General features: G+C 37.7%; 1 protein-coding gene across 15 annotated transcripts in view; it reads left to right on the forward strand.

The window, feature by feature from the left end:
• Positions 1 to 19,693, forward strand: part of LOC135220771 (uncharacterized) — a 657,141-nt gene that overhangs the window by 588,166 nt on the left and 49,282 nt on the right. For all 15 annotated transcript variants that reach the window (XM_064258238.1, XM_064258239.1, XM_064258237.1 and 12 more), the window contains 2 exons: positions 14,381 to 14,569; positions 14,890 to 16,285. In XM_064258238.1, coding sequence (XP_064114308.1) covers positions 14,381 to 14,569; positions 14,890 to 16,285 — 1,585 coding nt within the window. The remainder of the gene's footprint in view (positions 1 to 14,380; positions 14,570 to 14,889; positions 16,286 to 19,693) is intronic.

Genomic DNA, 19,693 nt, shown 5'->3' on the forward strand with positions numbered 1-19,693 from the left:
AAGGACAGATTTTTCTCTATCGTTTGGACTGTAAACATACGTTTACGGTTCCTCCTGATTTGATTTTCGTGTTTCATCGCCATCGATCTTCTGGGCTGTCTTTTGCAGGGAAGTACTGGGTCTTTGGTTCGGCATACGCTTTTATTAACTTTTTAATGAATTTCGCTTCGAAATTTCGAAGAAAATACTAAGTGAAACTACCGAAATCATCGGTAGACACTCACATAGTTTGCCATAAAGAGAATTATTAATATTTATTCATTATTACATGTAATAAAGGTTACAACTTTATTAAGGAAATATTAAACTCTAATTTCCTACTTTAGGAAGTCAGAAAAGCATATAACTAGATACGCTTACTTTATAAGCTTTAATAGCGTTTGTGCTAACGAGCAGTTAGAGTATTAGCAGTACTAGTAGTTGTTGCATCCTCATCACCTTCTTACTCCTCAGAAACTACAAATTTATATATGCAAATTGAAGATAAATGGATAGCTCAAATGCAAGCTTTGAAAAGGTAAGAAGTGAATATAGTGTTCCCCCATTGCAATGGAGGGTGCGTCTGATCGGCTCTGTCTCGCTCCCAGGTCTAGACCTCTTCCAAGCTCACAAGCCCAGAGGAGAAGGAATGTCGACAACCGCAGGGGGTTTCAGAGAATCCCCCCCCCCCACCGATCAGGCGTCCCCTCGGCAGGTTCTGTAGAACGTCCCAGACTGCCAAGTTCGCCATTGGAAAGGCGTCCTAATGTAATGTGTTCCCCTTATTATTATCGTGTTGACGGATAAGGAGAAGAAAGTTTCAACGGCGTAGATTCAATGAAGATGCAAGATAATCTCGTCGTAGATATCGGAACCTCAGAGAGATATCTTTCGATAACAGTTGCGGTAGAGGCATTGCCCTATCCTGTTTTCGTCCCCCGTACAAATAGACGGAGGCTCTATCCCATGGGGTTTGAAAGAGTTATTTCAACAAATTCCTCATCGGTACATTTATATGAAAATATATCTATTCTGAGAAGGACGAATTAGATATTAAAGAATATATGTTGATCGAATGAATTATGGATCTCGGTTAATGATTAAACATACATATATAATTTTTAAGCTTCTAGCTCCTCGGACATGAAGCGCCTGAAACGCCTGAAACAAGGCTCGAGGCGCCTGAAGAGCCTGGAACGAGGCGCAAAGCGTCTGAAGAGGCTGAAATGAGGCGCAAAGCGCCTGAAGAGGCTGAAATGAGGCGCAAAGCGCCTAAAGAGCCTGAAATGAGGCTCAAAGCGCCTAAAGAGCCTGAAATGAGGCTCAAAGCGCCTAAAGAGCCTGAATCGAGGCGCAAAGCGCCTGAAGAGCCTGAAGAGAGGCGAAAAAGCGTCGGAGGCTCCTCAAAGGAGTCGCAAATCGCCTGAAGCTCCTGAAAACAGGCTCGGAGTGCCTGAAACGAGGCGAAAAGCGCCTGGAGCGCTTGAAGCGCCTGGAGCGCTTGAAGCGCCTGGAGCGCTTGAAGCGCCTGAAACAAGGCTAAAAGCGCCTGAGGCGCCTGAAATGAGGCGCAAAGCGCCTGGAGCGCCTGAAACGATGCGCAAGGCTTCTGAAGCGCCTCAGATGAGGCGCAAAGCGCCTAAAAGCCTCAAGCGCCTGAAGCGGCTGAAACGAGGAGCAAAGCGCCTGAGATGAGGCGCTAAGCGCCTGAAGCTATAAACCAGGATCTTCATCGTATATGGAGTTAGATCCTGATTCTGCGTAAGGTGAAAGACATTCGAGGATTTCTCCTGATAAGGACGGGAGTTGTTGCACAGGCGGCCGTCGCCCTTCTCAGGATAGTCTTAATGCAAGTAATGGCAAGAGCAAGATCGGTTTTTTTTCCTGGCGGGGACTCAAGATGTCGCACAGGCGGCCTTAGCCCTTGTCAGGTTAGAATCGGTACTGCTAAAAGCCCTTCACCTTACGGAAGGAGGCGCTCTCCTCCGGTTGCTCATTCTTCTCCCAACTTGATGGACAGGAAATGGAAGATAGATCGGAATTGGAAGCCAATAAGGGAGCAGGTCTCTCAGTTTATAAGACCTTAGCGACCTTTTTTATTGAAAAAAATTAGTTCATTACTAATAAGACGATATTAAAATCTTCCTCCTTCTAAAATAATGCAACCAACCATTTACAGAAAGAGTGGCAATCGTTTGCAAATTGAACAAGGTTCGTACAAGCTCTCATTCATTGATTAGAGGCTCTTCCAGATAATAGAGGCGTAGAATACGGCCTTATCTCCCAAGAGAATAAAAATTGAGGGATTCTTCTTCGATCCGAGAGTTTTCATTGCGATCTCTTTCGACTAATGCTAATTCGTGTTTATTGACGAAAAGAACGGAGAGGGCAAAATTTCCATTCTCTCTCCGCATCGGAGAGGAAAGAATGTAGAAGGAAGACTTGCTGCATACGACTGCTGAATGACAAGTCATATACGCATACCATAGTTGCCTTTGTGGTTCGCTACGAAATTATCTATATCCTTACAGGATTTTCCTGGTAAGGACTTCGCTTAAAAAGTTTGTTACGACAATACCTACTCAGCTTCGGTATTTAACAAAGGTTGTTTGGCTTAAATTGGCATTATTGAGAGCTTCCTTAGGCTCGGGAATAATTTTATTATATTCCTTCATTAACCTCTTCATTACCGAAAGTTTGTTTGGAGGTAGGTGGGTACCACCATTGAAGTCTACTATACCGCACCGGGTGCATAAAGGTGGTACGCATAGTACCACCAAAACTCCTCTTTTCAGATAGGGACTTCCAATCATTCTGTAATTTTGGTTTGAAGAGTTTGGAGCAAAATAACAGTATGACACGATGCCAGACGTATGATGAGCCCCAAAAAATAGTATTATTACTGCTTATAGTAGTGTGTAGGTGACAGATGAACTGCGTCTCAACAAAAAATCACAAAACCAGACAAGCGTAAACATGTAATAACTTCTACCCAAGTAAAAAACCAGTTGTATCATCATTTACTGTATTTATTTATTTATTCACTTATTACATTTTACAAATAAAAGATATGAACACCAGATAAATGAAGGTAGAAATAAAGCCTTATAGTAACTTTATATATAAAAAACCAAACCAGAGAAAAAGCAAAAAAGCGATTTTTTCTGAGGACAAGAAACTTGAAAAATTAGTTTAGATACCCCTAATGCCCCTAAAGTTGTTTTCTGTGATGAAACTAATCTTAGAAAACGTAGAAAATGACATCGCCCAATTTTTGAAAGATATACTATAAAATTTGCGATTTCCATATTTATTGGCGGGGCTTTCGCTTTAGTTTTTGCTCTTTTTTTTTGTTATTACGTGCTTATTTACTGTTCTATTTTGATAATACTTTATGTGCATGTTCCAGGTGCAATATACCAACATTCTGTAAGACCGAATTTCTATTCAAGACCGTAGTTTTTTCACCGACCACAGTGTCCTTGTACAAGGGACACTGAGTTTCACATTTTTTTTCATAAAATCATTTATTTTCCCTGTAGGATGATAAAACTAACAGAGAATATGCGTTATTATAGTGCTAATAATACCTGATAATTTCATTAGCCTGTCTTGATTAGTGTATTTTTGGCAAATATTTTTACGATGGGCACCCCTCCAAACTCGAGTCACTACCGAGAGATTCAGTTCGGCAGCGAACACAATGTTTACATTCTGCTCACCCACCCGGTAAAGAAGGGGTTAAATGAAGTAACTGGCAACTCACGATGAATGCAGCCAGGCAGCGAGCGAGACGGCCGGGCTGTCATTGTAAGCGTAAGGCCAATACAGTACCATCCAGGTCTCGGTCATTAGCAGTCGGTTGCATCTCTCTCTCCAACGGGATCGAATGGTTAACCGTATATTCCCCCTACAATCATGGACTTAGTCTCGAATGGAGGGGATAGTTAAGCTAACATAAATAAAATATTGTCTGCCTTTTGCTAAGAAGCTTTCAATAAGAAGGATATTATAACCTTTCAATGCTGTTTACCGTAGGGAACATTATTAAAGGATTCTAACACAGCAGAACATTATATTATATAATGCTCTCATGCTTACGAAAGCATGGCTTATTAGAATACATGCTTAGTGAGAAGATGGATGTAGTAGAGAATTCACTTTAAGACTACGGCATGGTCAAGTCTTTCGAGAAACGCACACAACCTTTTTAGAATCAGATATTGCTCAAGAGAAGATGGATGAGTGGAATGGGAAACATTCTCTTCGTGGCAGAAATGGTTTCCCTGAGTAGAATATACTACGTATATAAGAGTTTTTTCCTACTAAGAACGGAATTAACATGTGTAAGGATGTCGGGTACCATAAAGGCACAGATGTTCTGGCACATAACATAAAGAGTATTAGAAGAAAGCGCCGGTCTGAAGCGCCAACCTGGCGCAATGCGCCAGAAGCGCCAGCCTGGCGCAATGAGCCAAGAGCACCATCCAAGATATTTTCTCGTTTTAGCGAGTTATTAACATAAGAGTCCAGTAGCCTCTCAGACAGCACGCTCGGTAACGGCAAGATTCGTTCCTGATTTCGTTACCCATTTAATCACTTAGGCCAATTCCACGACTCTCTCATATCGCAGAGAGCATTGAGAATCTCTTTTTTTCGCTCCTGTTCGCGTTAACAAAGAGAACCTATTTGGAAAAAGAGGCTCGATGCAAGATTTTGCAGGTCCGTGAGAACCTTCTTGATCAACGATAATAACTGTTATCATATGTCTAACATTTATTGCAAAGAGTTGTGAGAACCTACGGAAAGTCTTCTTCATAGATCTCTTAGCAAGGTAGAAGACGAACAGGCTTCCTGTACACTGCTTCCTTTTCCTTGAACCAAGAGAAGTAGCAATATACACCATCTTTATTTTATAGAAAGGGGAATAAACTTTAGTTTTTTTTTCCCCTAAATATAAATGCTTTACAGAATTTAAGAAAAAGGGCGTCAAAGAAAGAGAGGATAATACTTTATGCCTCATTTTGGCCTTAGAGGTTGGATTCACAGAGGTCACGTTCTTCTCACAGCATGTTTTGGAAGTCTCTTCCAAGACAGTCTGAATATTCTATAAGCATCTATTACAAATGGACCTTAACAACCTCTCCACTCTGAGTCAGTCTTCGTGCAGACTGACCAGAAGTGGACATGAATGAGAGGATTTTGAAAGGTGAATGACAATAGTCATAGCCAGGACATAGAATTGCTGCAGATCGTGTTTGATGGAAGAGGAAACTGTCCTCTTCCGATACCTCTGTGAACCACATATAGGTTTTTCTTCCTTTTCAGAGGGAAGAATCAACTTTATATATATCTGCTATCAAAGAGCACAGTAAAAGGCTATACTCTGTCTATACAAGGAGAATTAGAGATAGCAGAGGATTAAGATCTTCGGGATCTGATACGATACCTCAATACGACAAGAGTAGGATATCATGTACTTCGAATGGGATCTTTTGTGGCTTCAGATTCCGTGTTCCGACAAGATGGAACTGCTCCTCATCAAACTTCTTTGAGAAATTTTATGAGGGAATTCTTTGTTTTCTCTTGGCCCTTAACTACCAAGAAGACAGGTGAATTTTTTGTGCATTGGAATCTCGCATCAGATTTAATGGAGACTCGGCAATGGGTTCTTGCCAGCATAGTATGTCTGGCAAGAGAACTAAAACCCTCTATTCCTGACTCAACGATTTCAGATAGAAGTTTCGTTGCCCAGGCAGGGTACTTACGTTTTCACCTACATAAGAAGAGATGGTTTAAACGTTTTTGCCTACAAAGTCTTTGGGATGCGATGAGGGTTCGAAATGCTTCCCAGAAGGTATTCAGAGAGATACAGTAAAGAGCTAGAAATCAGGAGTCCTCCCAATTTCAGCTCGGAGTCTCCTTCGACTTCCAAGAGTGATCATTGACCTATCAGTATTGAACAAGCACATTGTTAGCCAAAAGTTTCAAATGACTGCCATTGCCCAAGTAGGTTCAATCACTCCAAAAGGGACTTGTACAATTTCTATAGACCTGAAAGATGCATACTGGCACCCCCCTATTGCCTCTTTCAGTTTCTATAAATCTGAAAGATTCATACTGGCACCCCCCTATTGCTTCTTCCTTCCATCCCTTCCTAGGGCTCTGGATAGGGAAAGGTACGTACAGTTTCAAAGTCATGCCTTTTGAGCTAAACATTGCCCCCAAGAAATTTTACAAAATTAGTAACGGTAATTGTCTGGGAACTCAGAAAAGGAATACAGGAGGCCCGCGGTTAACGGCGCAATCACTCAACGGCGAATCGGTTTTACGGCGGTCATCAAAAATATTCATGAAAAAAATAAGGCATTTTAAAGGTATCTTTACGGCACAATTTTCAGTTAACAGCGCCGCTAGCGCCGTTGTCTAAAGAGTTCATACATTTGTAGAAATGCCGTTCAGACCATAAAGGTTATGCAAATTATATTAACAAATTTTATGGAGAGTTATAATGTAGGTACATTAGGGTAAAATATATGCCTCTGACGCTGTTCTATGCCGAAAATATCGAGTTACATAAGTGCAAATTTAGCTATGGATGTGTTGATTTATAAATGTTCATGCTTTTGTTTAAAATGTGTATGAAAATGTATTACGTGAAAGGTTTTTTTATTTCTGTACAGAAATATGATACAAAGGCAGCTTTTGAAACTGCCCTTCACGTTATCAAATACGATGTTTTTTCATGTTCTTTCTTGTGAGCCGCCGCCGCCTGCCGCTCTTCCGAAAATATCGATTAAAAAAAAAAAGTGCAAATTAGCGATCGATGTGTCGATTTTATAAATGTTTATGCTTTTATGTTTAAATGTGTATGAAAATGTATTACGAATAGGGTATTTTTATTTCTGTGCAGAAATATGATAAAAAGGCAGCTTTTGAAACTGCCCTTCAAGTTATCGACTACGATGTTTTTTCAAGTTCGTTCTTGTATGCCGCCGTCTGCCACTCTTCCGAAAATATAGAGTTAAAAAGAGTCCAAATATAGCATCGATGTGTCAATTTTTTTAATGTTTATGCTTTTATGTTTAAAATGTGTATGAAAATATATTACGTAAAGGTATTTTCATTCTTGTACAGAAATAAGATACAAATTAAGGCAGCCTTTGTAACTACGCTCCACGTTGTCAGGGGATGATTTTTCATGTTCGTTCTTGTCCGCCAGTCCCTAAAAATGCATTGTGTTATTTTATTGATTATGCATCTTTTCCATAAATCCTTTAAAAAGTTATACATTATTTCACTGTATCCAAGAATATCGTATGTATTCTCATATTGTATTGTATTTTAAAATACTATGGCATTGTGGTTTGAAATCAGCTGATGAATACGAGTTTGTTTCACCCATAACTCAATTCTGAGCGAATGTATACAGCGTGTTTTTAGGTGGAAATATTTATTGAATATGTCTCGTTGTGAATGTGAACTCCTTTTTTCGTTAACAGATTACGTTGGCGGCATGTTTATTGCGTAAAAAATTACGTGATTCCGTTCGCAATAATCCTTTATATCATCGTAATACGAACTTTACGTTATTTATCTTATATCGGCGTGAAACCAACAGTAAAATGTGTTCTTTCAAGCACAGTAGTTTTGATTAAAAGGATTTTATCCCAATTTTATCTACAGTTGTGTTTGATGGCAGACGTTTACTGCAGTTTATCCTTGTTGCCGATGTACGATAATAGTCATTAGCAGCCTGAACAGTTTTCTCAGCTTCAGTTATAGCTAGGTTTAAATTTAACAGTATATTTCCAGATTGATCTTTAATCTATATTGATCTCTGATCTATAGCGAATAAAGTTATTACATTAAGATATCTCCGTTCTATTCAATACATAACGCCATTTATAACAAATACGGTAATGTTGTACTGTAGTACGATGATTGAAATACAAGCCAAACAGATGTTATCCAGTTCGGTTGTACTTAGAAAAAAAAAGTCTTTTCTCGTTTGGTTGTTCATGGCTGTACACGTTCACGCAACGAGTATAACGTTAAAACCATACTTTCATCATTCTCTTTTGCTGTTATTGAACTTATGTAACTAGAAGATGGATAAAGTTAGGCCATTGTAATTTGATCTCTCATAAAATCGGACTATCATAAGACTAATGATCGTAACCTGAACACTACAGCTACCTGTACACTGTATAAACTTTTATTATATCTTTACATACTCTAGACACCCACATGTACTGTACAGTAAATTCTGTAGTACTATACTGCATAAATATAATTTTACTTATTGCGCCGTTGTGGGATTACGGCGCCTTTGACTGGTCTAGAGTTTCGAAAGAAGGTGTGCGGTGGCCGTAGGCTTTAAAATCGCTTGGCGTCTGTGGCCAGGAACGGAACCCCTGCCGCTAACCGAGGGCCGCCTGTACAACTAATAGCTTACCTAGACTACTGGTTAATCTGGGGGTCCACAAGGAAAGAGTGCTTGGAAAATCTAAGAACATTGGTTAACAGACTCAACCCAAAATAATAAATTGGAAAAAAATCCTGCCTCACACCCAGGAGATACTTTGGCTTTGGACCCAGAAGGAATATGTGGCAAAACAGGTCACCCTGACTCCTCCATTTGTAAGGGACCATACACAAAGATGCTTCATTGACAGGTTGGGGAGGGCACTGGGAGGATCATCAGGTGGCAGGGAGGTGGTCAGCTATTTGAAGAATGCAATGTCCTGCATCAAGAAATCAGGATCATGCTCACATCTTAATATGATAATGCTAGCCATCCTTTGGATGGCACAAGTAAAGAAATGTGGCACCTGTCTGCAATTCACCCACAGGATCTCTCAATGTAATAGCAGAGACACTATCAAGGAAAACAACAGCCTCAATAGAGTGGACATTGGACAACCACTTTTCAAACAATAGCCAACCTGTTTCCACAACCGGAAATGGACCTGTTCACCACATACGAGAATCATAAACTCCTAGTATGTGTGTCCCCGAATGTGGACAGACAAGCAACAGCAAAAGATGCCTTCCTACATGATGTATCTTTTTCCTCCATTGTCCCAGATTTTGAAGGTTTTGAACAAACTTCTAGCCTTCAAAGTAACAGCTTACTTAATAGTTCCAAATTGGCCAAACAGGCATTGGGTCCTGTTACTCCAGCAATGGGTTAAGAGATCAATTCCACCATCGTCTGCTCTTCTATCCCAGAAAGTAGGAGGGAAAGTTGTTTATGCATTCTTCTTTCTGAGCTGAGACCTTCACATATGGATTTTATAAATATCTATCATGAAAACTACTCACCCAGCATCTGTCCAACAATTCCAGTCTGTTTGGAAGATATGTTAGATTACATCCATACTGAGAGTCCAGTCGAGATTTCTGTAGAAACTTTCACATTTTTTTATATACCTTTTTGAAGACAAACGTCTTGTGGTTACAACAATCCTGGCATACAAGGCCTTGCTTTATGGATTCAGGATTGATTCTGGGTTAGAAGTGGTCACTTAACCTTCTGCTATATTTGCTCTACAAAGACCGGCTCCTGAAAGACTTCACTATTACTTGGTCTTTGAACAAGGTGCTTAGACTTCAATCAGCCCCGATACAACCACAACTCAAAAGCTACAATAGGCGAGCTTCTTGATTGCATTAGAATCAGGAGCTTGTATTAGTAAACTAGGCTCTCTTAGATGGGGACGTTATGTCACACAAACTGCTAATAATCAATTATTATTGTCCCATGTCCCATCATTCCTAGCCAAGAATGAGGATCCTTTAAGGAGGAAATCACCTGCTCTTATAAGAAAACTCAATTTAGCAGATAAAACATTATGCCCAGTACAAGTATTTAAGGTAAAGTATTTCTAGAGGTCAGGTAAACATCCCATTTCCTACACCCTAGCACGAGTAAACCACTCTCTCTACAAGTGCTAAGAATAATTTAGTATCTCTCATTAAAAAGGCAAACTCACACTCCTTTCCTAAGTTGCATGATATTGGGAAAGTAAGCACGTTGTTGACCTTTTTCAGAAATCTTCCTCAAAGAGGTCTCCGAATGTACAGGGTGGTCATTAGAGACACTACATATTCTTAACTTAACCCCTGAGAGGCGGGGTAAAATATTATGCAGCACCCCAGGCCGAGGAAACTTTCAGCCAATTTAAGAAAAAACACAGTGGAAAGAGGAAGATTTGCAATTTCACAAGGTGTTACAAAAACAATTGCAAATGACTAATTACAGCCCATTGCGGGGCCTCTTTTACCAGACAATCGTAAATTTTACCAAGTTATAAGTAGACCCCCTGTTACTGCATCTTTGATCTCAGTAAATTTATGTAAATATTTTACAACAAATATACTCAATTAGTAAATTTATGTAAATATTTTACAACAAATATACTCAATTTATTACTGATTTTAGTTTTATCTGTTTTGATATTTTGTGAGCTATAATTATAATTTTACATAATATCATAAAATTATTTAATATAAAAAGCATGTATAACTTGGAAAATTGATGATGGTCTTGCAAAAGAGGCCCCGCAATGGGTTATAAATAGTCTTTTTCAGCTTCTCGTAGAAGGTAGGTAGAAGTTTGAGAATTTTTTTTCTTTTACACCACATGCATTCGCATATCTTCCTCTCTCCTTTGATGTGGTGTTTTTCTTAAATTGGCTGCATTTTTTTAGCATAGCTCTTGAGTGCTAAAATATTTGGGACATGGACCAGATCAGTGAATGGTGTAGTTGGTGGGGTATGAGGCTGAATTCCAGTAAAGTGAGAACACTTGATTAGCAGATATCATGTAGATTTCCACCCTATCCTCCCTACCTTGTGGATAGAACTTTGCTGAGTGATTTTGAAACTTAATTGTTCTATGTGTAACTTTTAATTCATATCTTACTTCTGAGAAACAGCTAATGAAAGTTTCTAAAAGTGCCGCACTAAAGTTAGGTACAGTATTTTTCGTAAGGCCTCATATATTTATATTAGTGATAAAATCAGTGCAACCTGTTTTAGGTCATTTGTCCTTTCTTTACTAGAATACCCTTCTCAGGTGTGGATGTCTGTTTCTGCCAGAGATTTATCTTTTTTAGATTGAGTGATTCGTCGTGGTAGGTTTATGTTTCTTGACATTAGATGTTATGACTTGAACCAATGATGGATGGTCTCTTGTTTTTCACTTTTTCAAAAGTTTAAATTAACGGAGATCTTCCACATTCATAATTGATCCTTGATCCCTGTTTCCTGTTGAGAGCAATCAGATTCGCTGAAACTGCAGAACCAATATCTAGTATGTAAATGTGCCTCGCTGTCGAACTTGTAACTTCATGAGGTCCTTTATTCCTCACATTATTGGACTGTTGAACAGCCTTCCTTAGGATGTTGTGCAATTGGAACTTCAGAGGTGCAAGCGAAGATACAATGCATTACTAAACTAAAACAATTCAACAAGTATTTTAATATTTTATTTACATTTTTATTTATTTATTAATTAGTTAACTTATGTTTTTATAATAACTGATCACTTTATGTATTTCCCATTACCTTTTGTTACTTCTATCAAATGAACTCCATATTCTTAGAGAGCTTGTATTTTAAGTCACTGGCCCCTGTGGGCATGTTCCATATGAATAGGGTTTATCTTTAGAATAATAATAAGTATACAGATGTAAAATTTTTTGCTGTACTTCCCTTACTTGTTTTGTTTAAAAGAACATTTTCCAATAGTTACAAGAAACATTGTTTTATGAGGAATTTGGAATGTTCTCATTAAAATTTAAAATACTATATACAAAAACATCTTTATACACAGTTTTAAGATAAGCAAGGTACATAGTAACTATCTTTAAAGTATCATGACACTTACAAATGCTCTGTAGTAGCTGCATATGTGAGACTGGCAGTTACGCACTGTTCCGCGTGGAACGCTATTCATGCATAGCTCTACATGTTCGGCAGCTCCCTAACTAATAACAGATACGACAGCGTCTAATAGAATGCTGGATACGAAAGCAGTTGGATGTGTAATGCCAGCACACCGGTGAAGATGCCTGCCTCACCGGAAAACATCTTAACAGTCGATCCCTGTCTATTTGCGGTTCTAGATTCGCAGACTCACCGATTCAAGGATTTATCTATGGAACATATATAAATATTACTCGTGGAAAATTTGCCTGTTCACTATTTTTCACTGAGAAATATTCACTAATTACTGTATTTTCATATAATTTTCATGACAATACTTTTTGTGATAAGGGTTTTTATTAACTATTCTCAGAGAGTTGTACACATCCCCCGCAAATACCTACATAGGGTTGACTGTACTCTATTACAAAGCAACATATCATAGTCAGTTCAAGGATGAGGCAAAGGCGATAAAAAGAATAATTAACATTAGTATGACATCTATGAATCCTGATGAGGATTTTCTTACATGTGTACTGCCATTCGAACCTACTAATCTAATATAGCTTGGCTCCCCATAGAGAGACGTAGGAGTCAACAAACGTAGTGTACAAATTTAAATGTACTGAAAGGATGTGTCAAGCCCTTAGCAATTACTACATAGGTCACACCACAACCACTATATAAACGATTACAAGGTCACCACAACCAAGGGGTAATATTTCAACATTGTATACAACCACGACCGTAAGTCAGTACTAGAAGAATTATTAGAAAGCACACAGCCTGTGTTAAATATACAGAGGAACTCACCCGGATTCACCCTCCCCTCTTCAAGAAAACCACAAGACATCCTTTATAATCCAAAGGGATGAATGAGCGCCAAAAGCCCCTTGGACACTACTACCAGCAATGAAGGAAATCAAGACTATTGGCCAAAGACAAGAATTGGGATATTGCCCACACCCCTGGATGCAAGCTAGAGCATGAGGTAGGTCCTATGGAGCACCAGGAATGCCTATGCTGCCACCTAGACAGCCAGCAAGAGAATGAGACCCGCCAACCAATAGAAATTCAGCACCTCAATGATGCCATCTTTGACATTTAAACATCTGCTTGTTGTAATAAAAACCATGTTATGTCAATTTATAATCCAGTCCTGATGTAGCTGCCAAGAGAGGTGGGAAACAGTCCGTCAACTAGAAAAAGAAAAAGTAAATGGAAAGAATCCTGAATAGTTTTTCCATATTCCTGAGATGCTTGCCAGAAGAGAAAAAGAAGTATAGACTGATACAAAGTCTAGATAATAAGATAGTATCTGCAACAATGTCATAGTATCTGCAAACAATGTCATTGACTTCAATAGAAATTTGTAATGTTTTCTGAGACCCATAAGACATCGGAATTGTTGGTAACAACTGGGCATCTGCTTACTGCTTTGGCAAGCAAACATTGAATTTGGAATATCCTTCCTCAGGCCCACTTCAGTACAAGTTGGCTTTGGTTAGCCCCTTCGCCAACAAAGGAGTGAGCCTGGCTACTACATAATTTCGTTTCACTTCAAATGCTCCAGGTATCAGTGCTGATGGAGCAGTATCCAAACCAGTCCAAGTCATAACAGTTCCCCATAAGGAGCAGTCCTTGGTCCAATTCACTTTATTGACATTGTTATTGATGCCAGTGTGCAGAGTTCACTTATGTATTTTTGACAGTGTCATGTTTCAACACTATTAGACTCACAAATATTAGAAACAGTTGCGTAATGAACTAGTCTGCATCTGGTTACTGATAAACAAGGTAACTCTTAACCTCTTATAGGGACAAATTTTAACATAGCTTGTTCAGAAATGACAGTTTCAATCATTATGTTTATCCAAAGAACAATTCCATTAAAATAAAGCTTTCTGGGGAAATATTACCTCTGGCAACCAGATGTTGTCCACACACATTGACAGAATACGAGCAACTTGCCTTAAGCAGTCATCATGAGTAATAAAGCATTTAAAAAAATATCAGCACTATAGGAACAGTGTGGGTTGCATTAAACTAGTTTGACCTAAATATAGATCAACTTGAGGGTATGCTTTGTGAATTTAGTTTGTACAAATCAATGGAAGAAGGAGGTGGCTTTTGGGATTAAGATGTAACTACCTCTTCATAAGAAATTGCTGTGCTGATTGGTGTGATTGAGTATTGATGAGAGTTTTGCTGTAACTAAATTTTTTCGATAAAACAGCATTTTTCTTATTGATGTATAATGTATTTTATAATCTCATGTATGTTTCTTGTGGCTGTCAGTAGTTTGGGCCATGGTTGAATCCAAGTGGTTACCACTAGAAGAGCCAGGAGAGTTGGTTGAACGTCTTTGAGAAGTGTTAGATTATTATTAATAAAAATGTTTGTATTTTTTATATTGTATGTAAATCGACAAACTTATCTGAGATTTCATATTTTCACTTAATTGCAGGCGATGTGCTTGTGTATGTTGGAGATACCTGTGTCTTAGGGTATACCCATGCAGATGTAGTTAATATGTTCCAAAACATAGATCCCGGGAGAACAGTGTATTTGGAGGTGTGTCGTGGATATCCATTACCATTTGACCCAAACGACCCAAATACTGAAATTGTTACCACAGTAGCTGTTACATCTGCTGGTCAGTAGAAGATTCTGAAACATAATTATAAGTGAAATTTATAGTGTTGTCTTCTGTACACACTTTTTTTTATTGAAACTTCACATGTAATAACAGATATGTTTTAATATTTTAAGATTTTCATTTTATGTATATATATTCATTGGAAAAGAAAATTAACCAATTTTTTCCATCCTTATTTTTGTTTTTTAACCAATTTTTTTACTTGTACATATTTATATTTAGAGTAGTATATAAAAATCCAAATATTAAATCATTGATAACTTTGCTTGGTGTTACTGTACAATATTTTAACTCCTCCACTTGTTTACCAATTACAGATTCAAGATCTACGAAGTCAGTGTTTGGTGAAGGTTATGAAAGATCGAGAAATAATTCTTCTGAGAGCATGAACACTGCAAAGTCCATGCCAGATTTAAGTAATCCAGAACGAGTTCAACAGGTCCCAAGACCTGGCAGTGCTGATCTTCTTAGCTCAGAAAATTTTGATCATACTCCAGATATTTTAGACTTTTATCCATCATCTTTAAGTAAACCTGAGTATTTGACAATACCAATTGTTAAAGGAACTGGTGGGTTTGGGTTTACTATAGCAGACAGTGCGTATGGACAAAAGGTGAAAAAGATATTAGATCGTAGTAGGTGTAAAAACTTGATAGAAGGTGACATTTTGGTAGACATAAACAATATTAATGTGAAGGGAATGAGTCATACAGAAGTGGTTCAAGTTTTAAAAGACTGTGCCCATGGTCAGGAAGCAATTATTATGGTGCAACGAGGAGGTGTGAGTTCTCCTTCAAAATCCAGAGGGATGCGAAAAGAACAGTCTAGTCCAAAAAAAGCTGGAGTTGCTGGTGGTTTATTTAGAAGTAAAACACCAACTGCAGATATGTACAGTTCCCAACCCAAGGAAGTTATTCCAAATAGACCGAAAACACCTCTTGTAGATACACGTAACCGACCAAAAACCCCAAATGTCATGACTGGTGTTGATTCTGGTGTTCCAGGAGAAACTAGTAGACAAGGTGAAAGTGTAACAGATTATCGGCCACCTTACACGCCAACTTCAAGTAGCGCACCATTCCCAGGAGCCTTTTCATATACTGGAGGTGGCCAGGTGGACTCACAGTATGATGCATCAAAAATTAACAGCATATCAGGACAGATGAGCCAAGTTAGTTTAGAACAGAATAATTATGAAAATTACTTAAGTGAGAGTAGTGGAGCACCTGATCAAGGAGGGTATCGAGGGGATGGGCCCCCTATGCAGAACAGCAATAGCTATCACTCGAATGACATGTATCCTCAAGACTCGTTTTATCAACAGCAGCACAGTGATCAGGCATACGATTATGAAATGAAGAGAAATCATGCTAAAACCCCTACAAGGGAATATGGTAATCATAGTTTTTCACAGGACCCATACTACAGTAACAATAACAGTAATAATAATCATATAAATAATAATCATAGTGGTCATGGTGAACAAAACTCAGGGTATGGTTACATGCAATATCCTAAAGATGGGTATGACCTTCCTCGGCAAGATTCAGGTTACAGTTCACAGGCACAGATTCCTCCAGCACGGAACCCATATCCTCTGTATTATGGTCAGAATAATTCAGCTGGCTATGGCAACCAAGCGGATAGTTTAGGAAGAAGAAAAGAATCTACTAGCTTCGAGTACGAACACCCAGCACCTGTCAGTATGCCAAGGTAATGTAGAAAAAATATTTGTACATATAGTACTCAGCATTTGTCTTTATTATGCTTTTAAAAGAATTAGGAAGTCTATTCAAGGATTTTTAGCATAGGTTAAATTTTCTTTCATGGAACATGGACAGAAAAATTTAGTTCAAAATTTGTATGATTCTTTTATATTATAGTGTGATATTGTATATCATAATGGTCTTTTAGCAGCTTAATATTATAGAGCTGATTTTGCTACTTAGATTGTTGTGATAAGCAGGGGTCATTTGTTTTCATTTTGAATAAAGTTTGCTGTTTCATGGCATCATGGTGGAAAGGATTGATGATACACTGTAATGAATTTTGGGAAAATGTAGTAATTTGATTAGACAATCACACTAGCAAAAAACCCAATACACTAGACCAAATTAAAAATGCCAGCAGTTCATATTGTATGGTGGTATGCATTAAAGAATGATGTACTAAAAGTAAAGTGATTAGACTAGGGGTCCTTTACATTTTATTAAATCAGGAAATTGTAAAGGTATTGCTCTGTGCGCATGTAGGCATTTCCATGAACAGTATCACATGTATGTTGTTAAGCAGATGACCCTCTCCAGTGCATTGCAGGTGTAATTGTACTACAAAATTTAATCAAGAAAGCTAATAAATATATTAAAAATCATGTCTTGAAAAGTAACCCAGAAAAAAACTGCAATTCATATGGAAATTTTTTTTTTTCAACCTGTGAATTCACGGAGGATGCAGTTTACAAGAAACAAGTTCAGTAATATATTTACCCATTTGTCTCTCAAAAAACAACAAATGCCTAACCAACATGAAAATCAGTCATGCTGGGAACCTTCTATTTTAAATAGTGGGAGAATATTATCCAAGAGCACAAAATAGAGATGATTTTTTATTTACCGTATAGAGCGATTGTCCCTTTCCTTCTTTACAGAATCCAAAGGGTGTATTAAAATAAAAGGGCTTCTTGTTAGACCATTGGTAGTTGCAGGATAAGTTACTATAAAGAGCACTCAACCTTAAAATCCCAAGTAGAAATTACCCAATCAGTGTGTCAGGAAATAATGTTACGCAAAGTTCCACTTATGTTTAGGTTACATTTATGTAACTTTTGTTATTATGTTACCAAATTACTTCAGATATTAACTACGAAGTAAAAGAAACCTGATACCATGAGTTATTAACACATGCATCAGAAATCAGATATCAGTTTTGACAGCTGATTTTGATAAGTCAAGGGTAATGATGAATGCTTTACTGTCAACATTTTAGAAATATCTAACCCATTTTTGTGTAACATAATAATTTATTATGCTGTAGCCTAATAATTTACAGTGCTTAGGATTAGACATTCTATTTCATGTATTTCACCTTTACTTATAGCCCTTCCCAGAAGGGAATGTTTTCTTGCCCTGTTATTTCATCTAATAGCCCTTCCCAGAAGGTCATGTTTTCTTACCCTGTTTTATCATCTACATTGTATTTTTTCTACCTACACTTATCAGATAGTCTAGCATATTCTTTATGAATTATGTCCTTATTAAAGAAATATCATTGTATTTACTTCATATATTGTTCTTTGTGTGCTTTCCTTTTTAGCTTCCTTGTATAATGAGAAATCATGTAAATATGCCCCCAGTACCTAGAATTGTGGGGTGGATGCAGTTGTAGGGAGGTGGATTAGCTGTAGAGAGTTTGACTGTACTGAAAGTGTTAGGCGGACTATTGTATTTTATGATAAAGAAAGTGTTATTTTAGCTTGCAATCTTCAGCCTGTGAAGGTTGGATGAACCAAATTTGCTGCTGAAAGCAGAGTAAGGTTATTTTTTTTTTATCCACACCACAAATGCTAATGTTTGCCAGTTCTCAGCTTCCACATTACAACTTTTATTCACTTTTACCACTCGCAACTGCAGGACCATATAGGTTGTAAAATGAGAGAGGCATTTTACCAACTCTTTGGACCTCCAGTTGTGTGAAGTGAAATTATGTTCCATGTCCCTCCGGTTATGTGAAGTGAAATAATGTTATGGCCCTCCAGTTGTGTGAAGTGAAATAATGTGCTATGGACCTCTAATTATACAGTGAGCCAAGATTGCTGTTCTCAAGAATGCAGCATACCTCATAGAAGGTACTTTCCATGGAGCACTGTAGGCATTACTTAAGGTTCTTTGTAACTTCCCTTCAGCCCCTAGCTACAACCCCTTTCTTCCATCTTGGTATCCACCCTGACCTTATAATTGTTTCATAGTGCAACTGCAAGGTTTTCCTCCTGTTAACACCACTCAAGCATTTCTATTCTCAATTTCTGTTTTAACTCTGAATTACCTCTTAGGTCCTAGCACTTAGCCTTTGGCCTAAATTGTATACTATTCTATTCTAATCACCTGTGTAGTACCTGGCTCTGTGGTACCTATTTCGCACACAAGATAACTTCCTTTTGGAGTACACTACCAGCTGATGTTGCGAATAGTGCTAACCAGTCGGTTGTAGATCAGTAACTACAAGGAGACTGGGAATTGACAGTTGATACACACCAATGTGATGAATATTTAATCAGGAAAAGAGGCTAAAGTAAGGCTGAAGTCTCGGTTACTAAGCAAGAATTCAGCCGTAATGATGTATGAGGTGTGTACATTATATGGATACATGAAGAGTTAGTGATATAAATATCAGATTCTTCAAATATAAAACTCTTATATCATTGGGAATGCATTTTTCTCATCTGATTGCTAATTTGCAATGATTCTTTAAGCTTTTTAGGTTGTTGATTAGTATGACAACTTAGTGGGTAAAGGATTCTCCCCAGTGGCTTGTAATAATTACCAACGAGACAACTTGAAAACCTTTCGTCTACTGTCACACGGCAGAACATCTTTTCAAGTCTGAAGGCTGTTGTTATGAAGTGTTGAAAATCTTAATGAGACAATTCGGATCTAGACATTTAAATTGAAAAAGGAACAAAACGGAAGTAGTAGCTCAATTTACCAGGTTCTGAATGTTTATTTGCAAGTTCCTATTATATTAGATTTATGTAAGAAAACTTTTCTGTAGTAGGTCAGTGATTATTTATGATAGTTTTACTGTAGTAGGTCAGTTTGTTGGTAATGTATAAAGTTTAACCAAAAGGTTATTGTTCACTATTTGAAATTTGATTAATAATTCTGAATGAAAAATCACTCAAAAGTGCAGGAATTTACATTGGCAGTAGCTTAGGTTAATTATGAAACAAATTGGTACTAAATACAAAATCAGTTTGGAAATTGGTTCTTGAAGATTTACTGAAAATTATGTTAGAAAGGGATATTTTAATTACACCTGACTTTTATATTTTTTATATATCTTGTTAGACTGAAATGAGTTAATTATGATAGAGATAATACATTTCAATTCACACACTCCTAAGTA

Source organism: Macrobrachium nipponense, chromosome 2 (genome assembly GCF_015104395.2).
Source record: "Macrobrachium nipponense isolate FS-2020 chromosome 2, ASM1510439v2, whole genome shotgun sequence".
NCBI lineage: Eukaryota > Metazoa > Arthropoda > Malacostraca > Decapoda > Palaemonidae > Macrobrachium > Macrobrachium nipponense.